Source organism: Vanellus vanellus, assembly GCF_965231255.1.
Source record: "Vanellus vanellus genome assembly, chromosome: 5".
Taxonomy (NCBI): Eukaryota; Metazoa; Chordata; class Aves; order Charadriiformes; family Charadriidae; genus Vanellus; species Vanellus vanellus.
In genome coordinates this window covers 67065512-67088064 of record NC_138910.1, presented here as the reverse complement: position 1 = coordinate 67088064, position 22553 = coordinate 67065512, and the positions used below count along the sequence as shown (strand labels likewise).

Genomic DNA, 22553 nt, shown 5'->3' with positions numbered 1-22553 from the left:
CTTCCCTGATACTGTATTCCTTCCATGCAGCTTGGAAAGAGATGTTTTGGGTTAGAAATCCAGTGTTCAAGGTGACAATTAATAGGGACTGTTGAATACAGCATTGAAGATAAGACTCTCTGGTACATTTTAAGCATTGAATTGCTTTTAATGGAAAAGAAGTCTTTGTTAACCAATTTTAGAGAGAGCAGAGTTAGCCTTTCCTTTCTTCTTGCAATGTGCAATTTGTTTAATTGGAACAGATCAGGCATTGATTGTTTACCATAGGTAGTAGAAGGACGCCAACTGAACCAGCACAGGGTCTTGCTTCAGGTTCTTTTGTAAGATCTTGTAACTTTGCGGGTTTTCTACAATCTGGTACTGTAGCACTAGTACAGAGTTAGTAATGTAAGTCAATTTTTGAATAACCGTATTGAAAACTTAGGAATAACTGACATTGAATGCACCTGAAGATACGTTCAACACTGAAAACTAGAGCTGGGTCTCTGCAGATACATGTAAAACTGTAGCTCTTGGATCACAAGCAGTATTAGTCTCATTCTAGTATTTTACTAATGTGGCTTAGACAGTTTTACTAATCACACCGCACTAATTAAATTCTTATGTTAGAGATTATAGGAAGTTTAACTTTTTTTTTTTTTTTTTAAATTGGGAAAGCTTCATGATGGGAAGGCACGTGGACACGTGATTTCTCAGGAGACTGGGTAGTCTATTATATCGTATGAATATATATATCTCTGCTCATCTTTGCCTCCTCTCCCCCCTCCTTTCCTCTGCAGAGTGTCTCAGATATATTACAGAATTACTCACTTTCATAAACTGGGTTATGAAAGGCGGTGAGGGTGCTGCATGTGTGGCAAGGTAGGTCATGCAGGTTTTATAAGAAGGCTTGCCTGGGTTCTGATACAGTTCCTCGGCGTAGACAAGTGGTGCAGCTATGGCCGACGCTCCTTACCTCTCTGTGCCTCATCTCCTGTAAAGCTAGTGTAGTTTTTATTTCTGTAATAGAGACATTAAAGCTTGACTGAGGTTGCCAGTGCTTCGTAGTGTGACTAAGATGATTTGGAAAATTAAGCGCTATATTGTAAAATACGTCAGCGTTAGTCTGAAAGACTTTTAGCTAAAGAAAAACGTCCTTGCTTAGCTGGAAAGATCTCTGCATTCCCCTCTGTCTTAATTGCCTGAAAAGCTGGATGGAACAGGAGGGAGAAGGCAGCTCTTAAGCATGCTGTGTCAGTGGTCTGGAAGCTCTTAAAAGACCCTTTTTTGGCTTTTGAAAATAAAACCTTGGGAAGGTTAAACAGAGTAGAGTCGGGACGCGGCAGTCCTTTAGAGGTCTTTCTCTTCAGAGATGAAAGTATTTCAAGGAGCATGCTTGGAGCAGCTTTCTCTTATCTCTGGGGTGCTCTTGAGCGATGTTGCGGGGGGAGGGATGGCCAACAGTCGCACGTGTTCTGCAGCCGTCGTGTTCCGTCTGTAAGAAGTTTCAGAAGTACAGAAGAACAAGGAAGCAAGGCAGGGGCGCTGAGATACTTGGGACTTGGAGCACAGCCTATGAATACGGTATTAAGAGATGGCCAATACCTTCGCAATGTCCGGGTTTGAACATTAACGTTTCCGTTGCTGATCTAGTCATCTTTACCAGCACATAGGTGAAGAAACTGCACTAGGCGAACCGCTTTGTTTCCCGGGGAGGTTTGGTGGTTTTTTCCTATGAGAGACTGCAGTATGGCCCAGAGGTAGGGGTTTAAGTTCCAGCTGAAATTTTCTGGGCAGCTTTTATTGCGCTCTGAAACTCAGGCAACCTTTTGCTCTAGGGAGTTTCTCTCTGCCCCACCCACAAGCCCAAGCAGTCGGTGATCCGGAGAAGAGGTTTATTAAGGTCGGAGGGGAAATAAGTTATTTGCGCAGGACAGCCGCTCGCCACGGTCTCCTTTTTCTGTTTACAAAGAAGTAACTTAATACGTCTTTTCCTGGTCCTACTTGTTTGGTTTGGGATTCGTTGTTGTTGTGAGATGCCACTGACAGTCGCCGTATCGCTGATAGATGGATGGTCAGAAGGACGCGGCTGAGGGCAGCGTCTGTAGCCGGAGCGCTCTCTGGCTCCAGCTCATGTCTGGGTACCTTTTTCAGGATTAGCTTTTGTTAGGCTGATGAATGGTTTGTTCAGAATGGCACCATTCTTCTACTTGGGGCCACATAGAGTTTCTCAAATGTATAGGTTGCATTAAAAATGGTTCGCTGTGAAGCTGTTAATTTTTATTCGGAAGAAAAGAAAGAAGCAAGACCAAACCCTATTGCATCAGTTTTCAAACACCGCTTAATTTTTTTTCTTGCTTTTTCAGAAAAACATGTGTTACTGATAATCTAGTAGGGGCTGGTTAGTTTATTTTGAATTCTTTTCGCAGCAGCACACTGAGTTAAATTCTATGTCTGTAGGCTACAGCAATCCAGAGAGAACAATATATTGCACAAAGCACTTGAATTTGTCCTAAAAATATTTTGCATTTATTCTTAGTTGAATAGTTTCTGCTGGCTTTGGTATCACAAAAACATCATTATCCTTTCAGAAAGTGTGGTTTCTTATTAAAATAGTTAAAATAAGTCAGTTTACACGGTCAGGAACTCTTACTGTATTTGAAAAGAAAAAAGTCCCCGCCATAAATTTTGCAGCTATTTCTTAGAGAGGCGTTGGGTACCGCAAGTGGTGCTCTCCTTGTTTTTGTTTTTAACACAACCCTCCTCCCAATTAAACAAAAGCCACAAGGAAGCCATGAGTTTAAGGATGATAGAGCGTAGGTATGTCACTATCCACTTGAAGGTGAAGGAAGATGTCTCAAAATCTGGGTATGCAGTGATGTGTTACGGAAATAATGATAAAACTTGCGTCTCAGGAAGTCAAAGTCTTCTGGACAGACTGGGAGCAATCAGAAGGCTGACTTAATTTCACTTTTAGCCATTATTGTTCCTGATCTAGTCTCTTGGATTATTCTGATTGCTTACTGAAATTATGCTGATTAGTCTGTAGTGCCTGTGAAATAGTTTTATGATTTTTCCTTTGGGTGCTACAGGTAAAAAATTAATCCAGGCTCTTCCCAAGCTTTTAGCTGAACTATCTCCAGGGGTTTTTTTGGCTATATCATGGTGGCAATTTTTTCTTCTATACTCAGCAGGAGCTCCTCTGCAATTGTAATTTCTGCTGAATGCAGTGCATCCTTTGTGGATTTTTAGTTTGGGGTTTTGTGGTTGGGGTTTTTTTTTTTTTTTTTGTAGTTGCAAAGCACCCACAGCCCGGTGTGGAAGATCTAGAGGTACAATATGACTGTCTCTTCGTAACTGCTTCTGGATTGTCCTGTAGCAGGTGGTGTATCACCATCTAAATTGAGGGCACATCTCTTACCTCTAGGCAGCTGGGTGTGTGCCAGGCAGAGCCACGCTCCGGCCGTCCTGCGCTGAAGCACTCCGGCTGCTATTGCAGGCTCTTTGTTGAAATGTTGTGCGGTTAAAGGCGCCTGCGATTGAAGAGCACCTGTCTGTAGTTGGAAATTGGAAAAAGGGCTTGTTTCTATGTATAAATAAACATAAAATCAGTCGGCCTCAGATGTCAGTTCTTTTTCATTTCCCTGTGTGAGAAATCACGAGCACGCTTGTGGTGCGTGAGAGGGAAGTCTACACTGAAGTGGCATCACTCCTCCTAAAGAGGAGCCAAGTAAAGAAGCCTGCTTGGCTATTTAATAATCTCCTATTCTGCCACAGCCACATTGCCTGCACCGCGAGCCAGAGAAATTGTTCCATGTTTTCTGTTAATTTCTGTCTTTCTCTCCTTGGGGAAAAAAATTGAGTGTCGGTCTTGTTACTGTCTATGCTCAGGGAACAAACTGATCATTGATTAATATTAACATTGGCTGATATAAAAAGAGTTAACACTTTCTACTTCTGAAAATGATCTGCAGTTTATAGAATTTCTTTGTCTGGCATCGTGTGCTCTTCATCCTTTCCAGTTCTCCTGGCCAAAAGGATAAATGTAGTTTTACAGCCTTCAACACGCTCCGGTACTCGTAAGGCTCATAAGTGGCTCTTGGATCCTGCCACTTGAATTTTTACATAGTCATTGTTGTATGTTTTTAAAGTAACGTTAATTTCAGATATCTCAGGAATACATCCATGCAGTCCTGTCCATTGGTCTTGGAGAAACCAAGCCAGTGTGGCACCAGACTCCACTCTTTGGATCTATAATTGCCAAAATGTTCAGACAGTCATTCTTCTAGAGTTGTTTCACATATCTGTAACATAGAGAACCAGCTTTCTAGTTAAAAATCGTTTGGTTTCATACGGATTTTAATTTTTATCTAGCTTCCCAAACTGTAATAGTCGGGACTGAAGCATGATCTCGCTTCGTACAGTGAGATATGGAAGAGGATGTACGTAGTTACTCAGTTGGCTGGTGAGAGAATGAAGTCATTAGCAAGAGGGAGCACTCTGCTGTCAAATCTTCTACCACAGCAACTGCACTCTATCACCATAATTATATTTTTCAAATGCAAATGATAGCTTTAAGAATTCTTCCTTCGGTACATCGTTTACAGGAGCAGTTGGGTTCGTATTTCTCAGTTGGGGACAAATCTCGTCAGAGGCTAAGGACAGGGGAGTCTCATCCGTTATGTTTATTCCCTTTTTTCTGAAGGAGTTTATTGGGTAGAAATACGGCAAACTGTAGAGTCTCATGAAGCGGCTTCCTCACCAAACGGATTATTTTGTCGGAAAAGTAGTTGCCGTTAGGGCTTCTCATCCGAGGAGAATGACCTATGTGTAGCATGAAGGGAACGCCGGAGCCGCGGCAGGGAGGGGACCGGCAGAGTCTTGCTGTCGAGTGGTGTTGCTCCGCTGTTCTCAGCCACTCTTGTGTTTTGAATCACTAAGAAATATGGCAGTGCCCTAGATTTAATTTTATTGTTGTTCTTTGAGGTAGAGAATTGCAGGTTGTGTCAGATTTGGGGAGTGGGAGAAGCTTACCCTAGGCATCTGCAAATCCAATTTCTTATATTCAGAGAAAACATTCACTTTTCTTTTTTTCCTTGTGTCTTAGTGCAAGTACATCAATAACATTCGTACTTTCAACTTTAACATGTATCATTATTTGGCATTCTGTTTAATGATCGCTGACCTTGAGAGATTACATCCCACAAACCTGCCAAATTCTCAGCTACAGTACAGGTGTACTGTCAGGTTTTATTAAAAATTTCTGTCTTCATGTCAAGTAAAATTTGGTATTCCAAATTATTGCTGTTCAGCTATTGATGGATTTTTTTTTCTCCTTTTCTTCCAAACCCTCTGCTTCTCCAGGTATGAAGATGAATAATGCAGACCACTGGTTTCGATGATGCTGGGCTTTTATAACTGGATTCATTAAGGAATACAAAGAAAATTCTTACAGGGATCAATAATGGTGTCTTCTGGCTGCAGAATGCAAAGTTTTTGGTTTCTGCTCATTATCAGCTTCCTGCAGTGTACTGAAGGTAAGCTTTAGTTTATTTTTTACTTGAGTTTGCAGATGAGATGAATGGTCTGTACAATTAATTTCTGTTAGATGACTGGAAGTTTTAGGATGTCAAACCAAAAGTATCTGTAGCATGTTCTAGGTTTAATTTATACGATTCAAATTATTCTCTTTTTTAATAAAAAAAAAAGAAAAATATTACTTGGTTTTGATACAATGTGGTATGTTGAAACTGAAATGCAGTGCTCAGGCAACTGAAGTGACAGTATTAATATCCTTGATTGGCAGGTGTCTTATTTTTGGGCTCTTCCTGTTTATTCTACTTTTTTCTGTTCTCATTGCACAGCCATTTAGAAGCAATGTATAGATACATTAAATGCGATATAAAATAACTAAACAGTGCAAACGAAGTGTATGTTTTACTTTTCTAATTTGGCTGGCTGAAAATAAAATGCCAAACACTTCATTAAGATGAGAACTATGCAAGTTAAATTCCAGGAAATAAACCTCAAAGTACATGCAGGAATAGCATCTACTTAAAAATATTTTTGATTTAAAAAAAAAAAAAAAAAAGGGAAAGATACTTGACTGCTATCAAATATGGTGTTTAAAATAGCTCTTAAACTAAAGATATGAGGAAGGAAAAACGCTTTTAAAAAAAGTTGTATCACCTGTTCTTTATGGTTTTCTTCATAAACTCTATTTTATCCAGTTAGTCTGTCTCCCCAGCTGTTCTCTTGGCCCTTTTAATTAGAAATAGCGAAACACAAATGAATGATCAGGAAAACATGGTTCATGAGTTTTCTGGGTGTAAGAATTTTGATTGACTAGATTGCTGGTGAAAATACTGGTTCAGTAATAAAGTAACACCTCCATGGCTTCTTACATTATTCAGTAATCGGTATATAATACATAAGGCGTCTTTGGTGCATCTGTGGCGTGATCTCACCATCTTTTAAAGCAGATACATACCTTACTCTGTCAAAATTCTTTGAATTTTAAGGTTGAATTTTCAGAGACACTTCAGCAAAGCTGCTCTGCTTCCCCCTCTCTTCTTTCCTAAATCTATACAAACAAAAAGAATCTAATCCCCCAAAATGACAAAACCCAAGATTAAAAATTTAAATACCCTATGCAGTCTTCCGTGTTCACTGTGTAATTTCCTCAGCATTTATTCTAGACCAAGAGTCGGATCTCGTGTTGTACTGACAGACAAGCTTTGCTAAAATAGGTTGTTCGTATGTATGTGTGAACATACACATATATCAGGGGAGTACGCAGTAGGAGTCTTCATGAAGGTTTCTGAACATGGGGAAGTCTCCTTTCACTTAAATAGCTTTCACAGTCAGTTTCCCCCTCACTCCCCTCTTTCTTAAATATTGCCAGGCTGTATTAGAATTCTGGCATTTCCCACGGCACGCTGCAGACCTTGGGTGGTTTCATCGTTGACGGGATTTCTGATTTGGTAGCTGCTGTACTGACTGCTCTCTTGGTGTCTCGTGAGTCGGGACTTGGGTGGAATCTCACTTTTATAGGAAGCTAAGTGCCAACAGCTGGAAGGTAAACTACTTTTCAGCCGCTTTCACAGGTAAGGAAGGTCAATGCATATTAGGAGAGTGGAATTGTAAATCTTACGGCCGGCTGGTTAGGTAATAACTTGTGTTAATTATGAACGCACTGAGATTGCAAAAGCGGTTGCACTGCTTGAAACCAAGGGTGTAGGAAGTAGAGGTGTCCATTTATGTTTTTTCTGAAGTTTTTCAATACGAAGGATTTTACTTATTGTAATTGTTTCGAATCCCTGTACCTGGTACATTTGACAAAGATTCACACACTTGCAGTTTAATGCTCTGTGGTGCTTGAAAACATTTGAAAACAGAAAGGAAAAGCAGACAAACAACTTTCTCTGGTTTGGTTACGGTACTAAACAGCGTGCTGCAAAGGGGGGGTTGTCTGCTGAGTTTGGAAAGGAAAACTCAACAGAGAACTTCTGCAGATTGAATTTTGCAATTTGCAGAAAGCTAATTTTCATTGTCATCTGTAATATTTCTAAGTTCATTTTGTTCTGTCCCTGTTTTTCTTGCTTTTAGTAGCCAGTAGCAATCTTTTGATGCTTCAGTTGTGAATTTACTTTTTTAAAGTCTATACAAGAGCTGCTTTTTCAGCTAAAAGAAACAGGGAAGGAAATTGGGAGCAGATAACAGAATCATACCAAATTAATTGTAAATTCTTAAAATAAATGAAATATTGTGGCTCTGTATACTGGAAATGAATATTAATATAGAGTTGGCTTCCAGCCACAGAAGCAAAATGAATACTGCATTATTACACTTTCTCACAAGATTACATTGCCTTCTGCTTCAGTAATAAGAGATGCCAAGTGTAACGTGCTTTAGTAGCACTTCATGCCTGGAAGTATGAACATGAACAAAGGTTAAAATAAGAGCATCTAACTTTTGCTAGAAATAAGGAAATCTTTAATTCTCTCGCTTGGAACTTAGGGGTTTTTATAGAAATCTTGTGCGTATATGCAGTTGTTGCGCTTGGTGGGGAGATGAAACCTGGCTGAATTCCCTGCTGTTATATTTTAATGTTTCTGTACAGTTAAACAGAGAGAGAGAGAGAGGGGAAAAAAAACCCGATCCTGGGTGTGGACAAGTGACTCATTTGTTCATATAATGAAACATTTTCCAATCAAGATGAAGACTTCATTACTCGCACAGTGCCTTAACTGTAACTCACCAGGGAATTAGCAAGTAGGCGCAGTTATATGAAGGCTGCAATTTTATTTTAGTGTCGCCTATCCAAATAGGAATCACATCTCCAGTTAAGAAGGTCTTGGTTTCGCTTTGTTTTTCCTGCCTAGCGCGCGCAGTCCAGGTGCGGGTGCTTTTGAAGCAGCCTCTTCCTTCAGGTGAAATGAACCTGGAACGGACGAGTGCTGGCAGCTGGAGGGAAAACCGCACGGAGTTATCATACGCTGCTGGTACATTGATCAACAGCCGGTCAATATTGTTGTGTAGAGGCTTGAAAAACATTGTTATTACCATCAACAGCAGGCGTTGCTGCCCTAAGTAAGGAAAAGATGAGAGGCGGGAGAAGCTGAAGTCATTTGAATATTAAGGTCATTTCGGAAGGTGTTTTTCTGTCCCTTTTTCTAGCATATTCTACTGTAGGTATGTCTTTAAAACGACGATTTTATTACAAAAGGTGGACTGAAAGAGCTACCTCGGAAGGCTATTTGAATCGAAGTTACGCAGGTAGCTGTGTGAAGCCTGGCCTCTTCCCTGGCTGATTGCCTGGGGGAGACGGGAGCTTCCACTGCGGCTGCACCCGCGGGGTCCCACGCCGTCCCGCGCCGTCCCGCGCCGTCCCGCGCCGTCCCGCGCCGTCCCGCGCCGTCCCGCGCCGTCCCACGCCGTCCCACACCATCCCCGCTCTCTGCTCTCGCAGAAGCTGTGGATTCGCGCTCCTCTTGGGCCCGTGCAGTTGAGTCCCTCTTTTTTACTTACTTGTTTCCTACAAACTGTAGGAAAGGAATTACTTTTGACACCACCTCTATCTTTTTTCTTTTTTCTTTTTTTTTTTTCCCCCCTTCCTAATTAGGTGAAATCATCCAACAAGTTAAAAATTATCTGAGAAAATACAGAAAGTCAGAGTGAGATCACACATGCCTTGTTTCCATAGCAAAGCAGAGTAAAAAGCTTATTATACATATTATTGGTTTCTCTTCAAGCAAGTTAAGGCAGATACACTAATATGCATATGAAAAAAGATGTCAGAGCTAAACATTCTGATTAAGATTTTTTTTGGACTGTACAAGGTTTGGTATTTTAAGCTTTATCTTGCTTATGAAGTCCACCTTCTCAGCTAGGTTTAGACGCCTTTTGTTTTCATTCTCTTCTGCTGCTTGAGAAGCACAAGTGTTTGGGAAGCACTGAAGTAATTTTCTTTGCTTACATTTTATTTTAATCAAGGTTTAATATAATTTTGATTCATTTTATTATGAATTATTATCTATGCTTTGTCCAAAGGAAGAAGCATCATGCTTTCATTATCTATTTAATTCTATTTTCCTAAACGGCATTAATGTTGTTAAAAAAAAAAAATCCAGCCTGTCTTTGCCTCTGAACGTACATTTTAATTAACATTACGCTGAGAAATATAAATTCCTGTAAATTCCACTTCTCTCAGCCAAGGAGCTGAGTATTAAATTGGAAGCAGTTTTAAGTCTATATCCAACGTTAGTGCGTTTACTAAGGAAAAGACATACTAAATACAGATAACGTGCGTTGGGCCTCTACAAAGGTATTTGCTGTTTGGTGTATTGCATCAGACCTTCCGCCTCCTGTGAAGGCACGCAGAGTGTCCGGGGCATATGGCACAGGTACTCGACAAACTGTACAAGCACATTGGTTTTCCTACACATTTACTAGGAAGTATTAGTAGGATTTTGCCCAGGATATAAATTTAATAAATCTTGTATGCTGGACTTGAGAAGAAATCAACTTCTGTTAATTAGCGGATATAAGTTCTACAAGGGGTGAAACCCATTACGGAGTCACGCAAGAGCAAATAGGAGCACTAATTTAATTTCTAGCCGGGGAATTTATCACGGTGAGAGCTCTGTGAGCACACAGTTAGTAGGCAGCTGCTTGGTTTAACGGAGGTGGCAAAGCATCCATAAGCACACCGAGCGCCCTAAGGCCAGCCAGTTATTGCCCGCCCTTTGGACGGTCTCTCAAACAAGCCTTCCAATCTTCATTTTTATTGTGTGTACCTAATGCGGTTTATGATTCTTTAGCAAATTTTTTTTTTTTTTTTTATCAGTTACCGCCGGTTGTGCGGAAGAAACTGTCTGTGTGAAGGGAGCAGTTGGGCTTCTGCAGAAAGCAACTGCTGCACTGAGTCCCGTTTTCTTTCCTGGAAGAGCACGCCAGTTTTCACTGGGATATTGTGCTGCATTCTCACCCGAGACACCTCTTTTTCCTTTTCTGAGGGAGGTGTAGGCCTAACGTACCTTCTAGAAAGGAAATTGATCTAAGCAAGCAGTGAGACCAAACTTCTTCTTAAAGAAGAAGGTCTGTTAAAGTTTTCAAGTGCGTTTCCAGATAATAGAGACTGACAGAGTGCCTGGAAAAGCCAGCGATTCTTTTAACGTGCTGGCAGTGAATATCCTTTCATATATTCCCTGAGCAGTGAGGTCTGCAGGATCCTATGCTATAACATTACATTTTTGAAACCAAACCAAAACCGCCACTATTTTAAAATGTGGAAGAACCATGTAGAAGACTTCATGAAGAACCATTTTAAATACTGTACTAACAGTACATGAGAATTTGCTAGGAAATGTTAATGTAAGGGTCTTACAATTTAAGCAAAGAAAAAAGTACAAATGCGTAATTAGTATAAGATGAAGAATAGCATTACTATTTTGATATTTTGTCTTCTTCCTCAGTTACTTAAAAACGTTCTCCTCTATGAATTTTGTATGAATGATTGATTTGGCATTCCTTGAGCTCTGTATTCAGAAGAAGAAAAGAACCCTGTAACGTGTAAAACTGTCGAAGCGCAGTGTGTTGTGCTAAGGGCAGATGATGTATTTTCAGGGTCCTCCGAGCTATTCCTTCAGTTTGCCATCTTTCCTTGCCGTACCCTGGGTGGGTCTCGGTGGGTCTCGGTGGGCCGTGCAGCTGGCCGCTGCAGTGAGCTAACCTCCACTGACACCATAGCCTAAAGGGCTTTTCTTTTATTAAATATAAATCTGGGTGTATTTTAGACTAGTTTATTATGGTAAGGTACCCTTGCAAGAACACAGTAGCAGAATGCGGACATACGCGTCTATTAAAAAATGAATAGGCTTCATTAGCACTCAGTTACTAAATATGAAAATGTATATAATTTATTTTTATTAACAGTTGTATTTTTTGAAGTATTTAACGATTTTCATTTCTGTTTTATGTCAAATGGAAGAATACCGTTTGTCTTAATAAGAAGGTTTTTTATATAGCTTTAACAACATTGTCTTTCTTTATATTGTACTTTTAGGTCATAGTGTAAAATAGAAGTATAAGTGCCTGAAGCATCTGATATCAGTGAATGCCTCGGCTCTGGCTTTCTTATTACATTTAGTGTCCTTATGATCAGATTATAAAAATTACCATAAAGTATAATGATTTTAGATTTAATATTCTTTGCCAAGTGCTACAAACACATAATGGGTTTTATAGTTGCAAGTAGAGCCATTGATGCTCATGGTCTACTTCCGTGAGTAAATGTTACAGCAGAGTAATACCTATTACGCTCATTGTGTGTTGTATGGATGTCTTAATAGCCACAAGTGTATGTAGGATGAAAGCTCTACAGAAAAAGGAATTAAGGCGGACAGCTCTAATGTATGTTTCATGGATGTATCTGTTTCCATGTTTGTGATAGTGTTCCAGGTTGTGTTATGTGAGGAAGAGGAGAGAAAAGCATTCACAGGGAGAAGTTCTTGGTTGGTTTGTCCGTATTCTCCTCATAAATACACTTAATAGTATAGGAGCTCCCAACATGCTGTTATGCAGTTGTATATGTATATACAGTGACCTTCATGGAAGAGACACTTAAAAATTGACTGTTCTTTTACAGTGGTTAATTAGTATCATAATTACTCAGCAACATTGGTTGGTTAGAAGAATATTTATAGTCGTTCCCTCTGATTTTTATTTTTTTTTTTGTTATTTACTATATGACTTTGTACTTGGATAATATGGCTCTAAAGCAGCACTTGATGGTATTATCTACTGTCCAAGTATAAAATTAGAAGAAAAAAAGATAAGGAAGTAAAACAGTAAAGCTTCATGAATAATTTTCTTGTACTTCCAGTTTTACATGGTACTTATTATGTGCTTGTGCTGGTAGAATCTCTCTGCAGGTTTTTTATTTCCAATCACTTCAAATTTGATAAAATTTCATTCTGTCAAAGCTGGATCAGCTCCAGTTTTGCATTTCTATAGATAGTACTAGTTTATCCATTGATGGTTTGTTTGGATTGGCATTTAGAATGAGACGCGTGAATGCTGGATGTTTTGCCAGTCATCGTTCATTTTTTGCAGGAATACTGATATTTTTACATTTTTAACACAGGATAAATTTTGTGGGGGTGATTCTGTAAATAAGCCACACCTCGAATCCGAAGACATGGTATGATAAATTGAATACACGGTTCTTTCGAATAGACAGGAGCTGAAAAAAATCCTTTTGCTTGAAGGTGTCCCAAATTCCTGCCCTTCCAGAAAGGGTCTTGAACTACTCCACTGGCTTTCAAAGCCCAATTGTGCTAAAGCTCTTTGTGTTTCTGTAATCTCTATCTCCTGGCTTTCTTTTGAAGTGTAAAGAAATAGAGTTGTATGAATGTTAGCTCGGTTCGTGGGTCCTTCTTTTGATTAGGGAGATGATTCATCCATGTCCCAGTGACGTTACGGCAACTCACGTAAACGTACAGGAGGACGTTGGCGGTGGTAGGGGAGATTCCCTGGTTGTTCCTCCTGAGCTTGGACCAGTCCGGGTAGTTTGGAATATTTCATTCTTTTTGCTTTTGCAATTCGTACTAGTATAATGATCACTGATGTTTTCTCGGTGTATAAAATGTGTGTAGGGGAGACTAGTTGGGAAGCAAAATGAATTTTTTTTCATCCGTTGCCTGAGCAACACATACATGTGAGAAACCCAGGGGGACCACATAACTTTCAGTCGTTGGATACAGCACTCGGTGAGTTTTACGAGGGATCTTGACGATGGAAGGAGAGCTGGCTTTTGTGTTCTCCCCTGTCAAGGATTTTGATGTCTCTCTCAGGAGCTCGGTAGTTTTGTTCTGTTCCAGTAGAAAGTACAATTAATGCAAGGCGCTGTTGGAGCGATTTTCCTGTTAAACTTGAGTTCAGTAATTCATTTAGGAGATCTGAGGAAGTTGATGCTGAAACCAAATTCTCCTATCTGCTGCATTGTTAGTTGGAAAAGCAGTGAGAAATGTTTGCTTTTTAAAGACTTCAGCACTATTTCGTATCATTTCTGTTTTAACCATCTTCCTAGCGAGCTTCAGTCGGATTTGCCTGTTCACTACTGATCCTGTTTGGCTATGCATGGGACTTGATCTGCCTTCCACAGTCTTTCACCTTAATTTCTCCTATTTGTCCCCATTGAGCTGCCCCAGTTCTTTTCTCTAACGTAGGCTTGCGGATTGCCTTTAGTGCTATGTCATCATTTTTTTCTTTTTAATTATAGAATGTTACGTTAAGAATAAAGTTCCGATTTATTCTGCACCATTGTTAACATTTACCATTAAAAGTCTATTGGAAAAATGTGGGTTTCTGGCATAGAACTGATCATGCTTTTTCATGGCTTAGAATAAATATTCTTTTAGTAAACAAAACCGAACAGTTTGCTGCTTACGCTTTTGCATCATTTAATTTGCAACAGATGAAGCTGGCATGCGTGAAGAGTGAAGCATGGAAAGTACTAGAGGGCAAACGGGTGGTTTGTGATGTGGATTATTACCCATAAAGATGGATAGAGTCCACAAAACATCACTTCATGTATTAATGTACCGGCTGGAAAAAAATTAAATATATCAGCATAGCATATCATACATAAACTGTTTGGTTTGGGCCTTCAATTCAAATCCTGCTCAGTACTAAAAAAATTTAAATCTTCTATATCTTTATACTAGTGTAGATACAGATATCTCTATCTTTTCATATATATATAAAAGTCTGGAAGCCATCCATATGTAAACTGTCTTGAAGGATTTTTAATATACAGTGTTTTGTTCTGCATTGAAACTGAGTGCCGACAGAAAAACAGTTGAGAAATGCATCTAACCACCAGTGGTTTTCTTTGCCAGTTACACTGTAATCTTGTAATATAGCAGCTATTTTGTTATCTATAATAGCTATAACAGTATAACAAGTAATTTGCTGTATAAATTATTTTGTATTTCACCCTGTTAAATCAGCAGAGTCCTAACTCAGTCCTTGCAACAACACCAGTTATAATATGTAACTTTACCTCTTCGATGCATTATTTTCTAGCTCTTGGATTCGCTAGGGATCCATTTTGTTGCCTCCTTTTTACGAAAGTTTTTTTGCAGAATGAAGAGCCGCTTTGAATATTTGCTATTACAAGTTTGCTGTGGTAAGAGCAGACTCAATGATTCTAACTTTATTTACCTCAAAGCCTCATCTGTTTCCATTCTTTTTAATTCCTTTTTTTGTTTGGTTGATTTAAGAAAAATAAATTAAAAAATCTAGTGACAATAACAGGGAAAAACTTTACTGAAGACAATCTTTGGTCAAGGTATGAATGTTTGTGACCTGACCAAAATTTATGCTCTTGATCCTATTTCCATTTGGGGTACGGGATTTCCATTTGGGGCGGGAAGGAGGGAGAAAAAAAAAAAAAAAAAAAAAAAGGTGCATTTAAGAGCATTCAAAGATGTTAAGCAACAATAAAACTCTGTAACCATTTAAATGACAGCAGCTGACTATTTGAATTAACTTTGTGTTTGGCTTAATTTGGGGTCCTAATTATTCCTAACTTACGTGAGTAGATTTCAATTATACAATACTGCAGGGATTTGTAGCTAAGGCAACTAAAGGAATCATTTTACATAAAGTACTTTTGTTCAACTGATTAGGCAGGTTAAAATGGAATGATAGAAAATGGGTACTCTTGTCTGATAAGGCCCAATGAATTGTTTCCAATGACACTATGAAGAAATAACACAGGGAAAGCTCATTATTGAAGATTTTGAGAATTTTTATGCAACATATCTTGATAATGTGGCGTTAGTTGACTGCTCACAAGCGAGTGATTCTCATGAGTGTTAACAATAGATCTGTCAATAAAAAGACAGTTCACATTTTTGTGGTACCTTAGTTTGGTCTTTGTAAGGTGACTCTTCCTAGAAGCTGTAATCTAAAAGTTTAATTCTTAAAAAGATTGGGGTTTATATATTTATTTACTGGTGCCAGTTAACCATTTAAATAGTCAAAACACATCATGTTTACTGCATGGTATTTCATGTTTTAGACATGAAAACATTTTTAGGCCCACAACTCTCATCTCCAGTATCCCATTTATTTAAAATTGCTGTTCCATGAAAATCGTTCTCAATTATGCTACACCCTTAGATAACCTGGGGGTATTGGAAGTGAAGGAGGTATTGGAATAAAAGACCCTGGAATCAATTCCATTTGTATTACCCACACAAATGTATACCCTTCATTGGGAATTAATTTTTGCACAAATTACCTGCATAGTTTGAGCTTTAAACTAGGTATTTAAATACATATAGATATATACATTTAACAGTGTGTACACATACGCTCAGCTGAAAATTCATTCTTATTCTTTGAGCGTTTATGAAGACGTGACTCCTAAATTGCATCTGCAGCATAGGTAGGTGTCTCCTTTTGATGATGGCAGACTAACAGCCCTGGACTTAGAATGCTTATTTTCGGTTTTTTTTTTTTTTTTTTTTTTCTCTGGGTTTTTCCACACTCACTTTTTTTTTTGGTTTCCTCAGCCAGAGTATTGAAGGTTACAAGAATGCTTATTCTGCTGACTCAGGAGAACAGACAACACAATAGCATGTCTGCAATTTAAACTGCTAAGTCTGTTTTTAGAGCTGTCAGATTTGCCCGTGTCGTTTGAATATACACCTAGACCTTATAGTCAGAGACTTTAAGAGCAGCACTGCAGTTGTTTTCTGTGTATGTTGTGTTTAGGAGATCAGAACTTGAAGTAGCTCTAATGAGGTCAATGTAAGGCTTTGATGCTGTTTAAAGGGGGGAAAAAAAACACCTACAAAGCATACGGTTAGGATGCGTAACAGTAATTTCTAAATTATATCCCAAATAAATACTTTAAGCATAATAATAAATTTACACAATAATAGGTCCACATGCATCTCTTCCCGTCCCTCTGACAAATTCCAGTTTTCTGTGGAAAAGACTTTTTTTTGATCATATGTCTGCTGTTAACGTATTAACACTACACACTTTCAATTAGTACCGCTGACAAGTTATTTAGGAAAGTCTCTGGAGCATGTGGAGATGCGTACAGCTTCTCTGTGTCAGGTGTTTGCTTTCCAAAGTGAAAGTATTAAGATTTAATTATCAGAAGGTGTTTGCAGTAGGCAGCGTGCCTTTGGAAGATGGTCAAGGGCAAGGCTGCGGGTGCCCTCCTCGCAGCTGGGCAGGAGAACATCTGCGCCGGCCCTGGGAGCCGACCTCACGGAGGTTGGGCACGGCTGCGCTTCTGGGTACCTGCACATCAGTGGGGGCAGCCAGGTAACACGGAGCTACAATCCTTTCATCTGATGGGGGTGGGGAGTGTTGAGTCCTGCTCTCTCACCCCATCAGCTCCCTTGTGCTGGCTCTGGCACCCGTGTGGTGGACTGATACGGGGAGCAGGACCGGCAGGAGACAGTCGGTCTTCTGGGAAGGTGTTTTCCCCGAGTCACCTCCCTGAACCATGTCACCGGGGCATTGGACGAGTGGGAGGGGTGTAGGCCATGGTAGAGCAGTGTGGGTAGAGGGTAAGGGTGGAGTAGATAAAGATGAAAAAAAATAGAGAGATCTGTGCGTCCACTGGAGCCTGAGAAACCACTGTGCCAGGTGAACGGGCATTTTATTTTCAGGAAGGAAAACAGGTCTAAAATCACAGAATCACAGAATCATCAGAGTTGGAAGGGACCTCTAGAGATCATCTAGTCCAACTCCCCTGCTAAAGCAGGACCGCCTAGAGCACATTACTCAGGACTGCATCCAGGCGGGTCTTGAAAATCTCCAGGGAAGGGGACTCCACAACCTCCCTGGGCAGCCTGTGCCAGTGCTCTGTCACCCTCACCGTAAAGAACTGTTTCCGTGTATTTGAACGGAACTTCCTGTGTTCCAACTTGTGCCCATTGCCCCTCGTCCTGTCACTTGGAACCATTGAAAAGAGCCCGGCTCCATCCTCCTTCAACCCACCCTTTAGATACTTGTATGCCATTCTTTGTATCATTCTTTGTTATAATCTAGTACCAGTTTGACTCTTAACACAGTTAATGCTACTCTGTGGTTCTCTGTCATTTGAAGGCAGAGTATCTAGAGCTAGAACTTCCTTTATTTAGTTATGAAGGTGGTGGGGCATATCCCAGATTGTCTGCGAGTATTTCAAAGTGCAAATGTGAACACGGTCTTTGTGGCTTTATAAGGGCGTGGTTAGGTGGTTGTCAGAGTTGCATTTCAGTTTTGCCCTGGAGAGGGAAACAAGATTTTTCCAGAGGACTCATTTCCCAGACGAGCTAGTCCTTTCAAAGGTGCTTTAGGGATTTTAAGACTGCGGACACTTTTACAGGAAATGTGAATTGCCTCATTGTGTCTTGATCCTCCTAGCTGAGATTTTTTTGTTACTGCTACTCAGTATTTGAAGCTTCAGAGGACGGTGCCAAAATGCTAAAATGCACAAAGTAGCCTGCTTACAGTGGGCATTCCTTAATTATCCATTGTCATTGAGTCCCAGTAGATTTATCCCTACTCATTCTTTAATTAAATACTTTTTTAATATCCTAAGTTATATCTTTACATTTTGGAGTGCGTTACTGTGGTCATGAATCTCCTTGTCTTTTGTAGATTTTACTGATTAAAGACATTATCATGGAGCCGGTTTCTCCATCTCTCTCTTCTCACCCCGTTTCCAGACCATTTAAGGAGTATGCTGAGTAACACTGTGTCCTTGTAAACTTTGTCATCCTGTTTCCCTCCCTCCATCCCCTCCATCATCCCTTTCTGATAATCTGCGCCACCTCGCAAACCTCAGCTGTGCAGAGGAAATCATTCAGCTTCTCTGCATTGTCTTCCTTAGCCTTGGTCACCTAATTCGGCAAACTTGTCACTTCTGACACAAAAGTAGGCTTCCTGCTTTTGTCGTACTTAAAGAATTTCTGGTTATGAAATCATTGGAAAAACACCTGTGAGTTTAAGATGTGCGCAGAACATAGGCTTGGAAAAATATCCCAGAGTCAGGAGACAAAACCGGTCGTATTTTGCCAGTTTGGTTAAGTTAATGTAGTGATAAAAGTCATAGTGCCAGGTACTTTTCTTTAATTTTGCAGGAGTTCTAAATTTTGCTATATCTAATTGCAGCAAACTTTTCCTGCTCAGCAGATTTTTCTTCTTGCTGAGCAAGTAGTGTGTTTATGTGAACGATACTTGGGTATATGAACTTGGTTTATGGATGTTTAAGGGCTTATAATTTTCTCTTTAAAGTCAAACTTAATTTTCTTTTTTTTTTTTTTTTAATGAAAAGATTTTATGGCCAACACATGCCCCATGAGAAAAGGAAGAAGTTACAGATGGTCCAGAGGAGAGGGTCTGCTTCATACATAAAAACTTCATGTCAGCATTTCAACGGAGCATTTTCTTAGGGTATCTCTGTTATCACTGAGACTTTCACGTTGACAAGCATATGGGATGTAGTGCTGAATGTGTAAATTGAAATGATCGCATCTAGCATTTCCCTCTACCAGGTGCCAGCTTGCTGCTGCAGCTCTGCGCTTAATGTTGAAGGAGGAGTGCTAGGAATAGTTCCATTTGCTAATTACCTCTTATCTCCAGTACATAGTCCTTGGGCAAACAGCTTACCCAGGTGTTTTTGAGAACACCTATCTGGGCAGCGCAGGATTGCAGGTGGTCCCGTGGTGACAGTACAGTGTGCAGAACATGTAAGACATCTCCATCCATCTGTGTATGTTTTGGGTTTGTTTTTTTTTTTTTTTTTCAGTGAAGAACAGAAGACAAATTTGAGACAATTTTTCTGCCTTTATAAAATTTGTCAGTGTGAAAAGCAGAAGACTGCTGTTTCTCAGCCCAAGAAAAACGTGTGCATGTGTTTGTTATGTTGGAGTATTTTTGATAACAAACCTGATTGTCCTGTCCTGTGATTTCAGCAGAAAGTATGCGCATGCCAGTAAGAGTTTTGCAGGGACCTGCGAATTAAAATAAATAGAATGTGGTGGTTTAAGGAAGTGGTAGAGTCTAAATTGCCTTTCAGTACTCCTTTTCCAGGATCCAGTTTAACAGGATTATATAATTTTACTAATACCGCTTTGATCTGTCATTTATACAAAAAAGGCAGGCTTTCCAAAGCATTTGCCTTACATGTTCTTTTTGGGCTAGACTTAATCACTTGCAGAACTGATAATATTTTCTCATTCTTTAAGAATTCATATTACAGTCTTATGCTTAATATGACTGTGGTTTGAGTACGGAATGGTAAAAGGAGCCTTTTAATTCATAATCCAGTAATTCAGACAGCTAAATTATGCCTCCCTTTACCTGATATTTATTAAAATGAATCCAAAGAAACTTCAGAAGTGTTGATGTCATCCAATTGCCCTTCTAGGTTTCTTTAATGCTGTTTATAGAATAGATACAGTCCTTACTATGAGTAAGTGCAACATCTGTTTCTTTACAATTTCTCCTTGCATTTTTCCACACTTCTCGTAAGAGTTACAATTTTCATTCTCGGGTGTTCTATACAGTCCAAAATTCATGATGTTCATTTGAGCATCTCAGTTATATATGTATGCCCAAGACAATTTTATATATGTATGCCCAGGACAATTTTATGAGTAGTTGCACCTTCACACTGGTTTTATTTCTTGCCTTTAGTCTGCAAGTTAATATTTACTAGCACTCAGGAGTCGTTATATAGCAATTTGTTAATTAAAAAAAAAACAAAAACAAACAAAGCTAAGAAAAGAAAAAAAAACAAACAAACAAACAAAAACCAACCTAAAGCAAAGAAAAAAAAAAAAGCCTGATGGATGACAATACCTTTCTTTTGAATTGTAAAACTCAGACCAGAGTTTGGAATCCCGACGAAGAAAACTTAGTTACTAATGATGCACTCTTTAAAAGCAGTTATTAAGAGTTAATAAATATTTTAATACATTGTGATTGATAATTACAGAATCTAGCAAATCAACAGGATTTTTTTAACTAGATTGAAAATGGCTCCTACCATCTCTTGCTGCACTCATGCTGAGCTCATGCTGCTGTATGGTAATTTGTGTTTAAAAATAATGGTTTAATTGTGTTCAAAAAGCATCGACCCCAAAGCCTATTTTAAAGGCTCTCAGGTTGTTTCCAAGGTTAATTCTCATATGGTTCTGTGAAAAGAAATCCATGTATATCTCTGTCTTCCTTTCTTTCATTTCTTCTGGTTTGCAATGTTACTGCAAGAAAACAAGGAGGTTGTGTTTCAACAGCTGTGAAAAATTGCCATTTCATTATCACTTTGAGTAGGAGTAAAACTGATCAAGGTAATAACTCTAGTTAATACATGAGGCAAGGCTGGCAATTATGGGTGTATTGCTGAATGCGTTAGGTGACTAACTTCTGTTTCACTCAGGGAGATTTAGGTGCTTTAAAAACCTTAGAAAATACAGCGCTTGATAAGAATTCTCACTTAACCGAGAAATGCTTCCTCATAAATGGATGAGTTTCTCTCTGCCTTTGTTTAGATTAGGAAGACTAATCAAATTTAGGTCACATTTATGTCACGCACAGATTATGCTGAATTAATCATAGTTTCCTTTCACTCTTGCCTTGCCTGTTTTCACCCCCTGCTAGTCTTGTGCTGGTCCCAGTGCTAAGCTTGGAGGGGCGTTGGGGGGCTCAGCAGAGGCAGCTTGCTGCGGGATGAGGTTGGCTGGTACGTTCCTCTTCCCTGCTTCTCTGTCTTCTGCATAAGTTTCTGGGGAAGAAAACATCACTTTGATAGTAGAAGAGAACAGCTACATGCATCCGTTGAGTTTTATCTCCCCCCTGCCAAATCCTGGTCTTGCATTAGCAAACTGGTTCTAAGTAAGTTTCCTAATTAGGGGGGGAAAAAAAGAAGTGAAAATGACAGAAAATTTTAAAAAGACAAAAAAGGTAGCTTGCAAGCTTGGGAAGGTGTGCAGCAGAGAGTGTAGCACACTGCGCAGTGTCCTCAGAACATTTTATGAATGGTTAACTTCTAGTGCTGTTGTATTAACATTTCTGCATGTTACAAATTAGTAAGTCACGGAGCGAAAGGTCAAGTTACTTGCCCTAAAATACAGAGGGAGTAAACACTGGAACCCTGATGAGCGTTCAGAGGTCCTTTCCTCTCAAACTAAGCATGCTGAAGGAAATATTATTTTAAAAATTAATTAATTTGCTTCCAGTCAAGTCTTTTCCTCTGGCATCTGTTGCATAAAATATACATTCATAGATGAACAGTTTTGACTAAAAACTCATCAGGTACCAAAAGGATATTTATAAATAGACAAATATATCTCTTTTTGCATCTTATGGGTGGGAAAGTATTCTGAATCTGTAGTCCTAAAAGGAGTGAGCCTGGAATAATACCTAAACGTGCAGTTACTCTATGCAAATCAGACTGCCTTAAAAATCAGTGTGTGGGTTTTGATGTAATGGATTAGATCTTTGTCTTCTCTTTGCATATCTAAACTATTGGCAATGCATGTTTCTGTTAGTGCCAATCTAAAGTAAAATAAATATTCATGATAATTGGATCCAGCTCCCTAAAATTAATTTAAACTTTCTCCATGTGCTTAATCTGTATTGTTTTGTGTCTCTGAGTTTGTAGGCAGCAATTCAGCAAACTCAGAGAACAATTAACTTCTCAAAGAATTTTTTCAATCAATTAACTCTAATTTAAATCTTAATCTGATTCTGGAGGTAGAATTGTCTGGCTAATTCGTTAAGACTGGGGTTTACTTGAAATGCAAGAGCAGCACTGGTCAGTTTGCTTCATGGGCTTCGGGGGCTTAAAATGAGTGTCCCCGTTCCTCGATGAATTCAGTCCCGGCAGTGGTCTGAGTGGGGGCTGCTCCTCCTCCGCCCCAGCCCCGACTGCGGGTTCCCCCTCTCCCCGCTGGCCCCGTGCTGCCAGGAGCGGGGGCTCGGCCCCATCACGGCGCTGGCCCCGATTGCGTCCCAGCCCTGGGGGCGGCACAAGGGGCTGGGCATAGATGGGG

General features: G+C 39.6%; 1 protein-coding gene across 1 annotated transcript in view; it reads left to right on the top strand.

Annotated features, from left to right (window-relative positions):
• ADGRL2 (adhesion G protein-coupled receptor L2) overlaps nucleotides 1-22553 on the top strand; it is a 161837-nt gene that overhangs the window by 27541 nt on the left and 111743 nt on the right. Inside the window, exon 2 of the mRNA XM_082483169.1 lies at nucleotides 5344-5516. Coding sequence (XP_082339295.1) covers nucleotides 5444-5516 — 73 coding nt within the window. The 5' untranslated portion in view covers nucleotides 5344-5443. The remainder of the gene's footprint in view (nucleotides 1-5343; nucleotides 5517-22553) is intronic.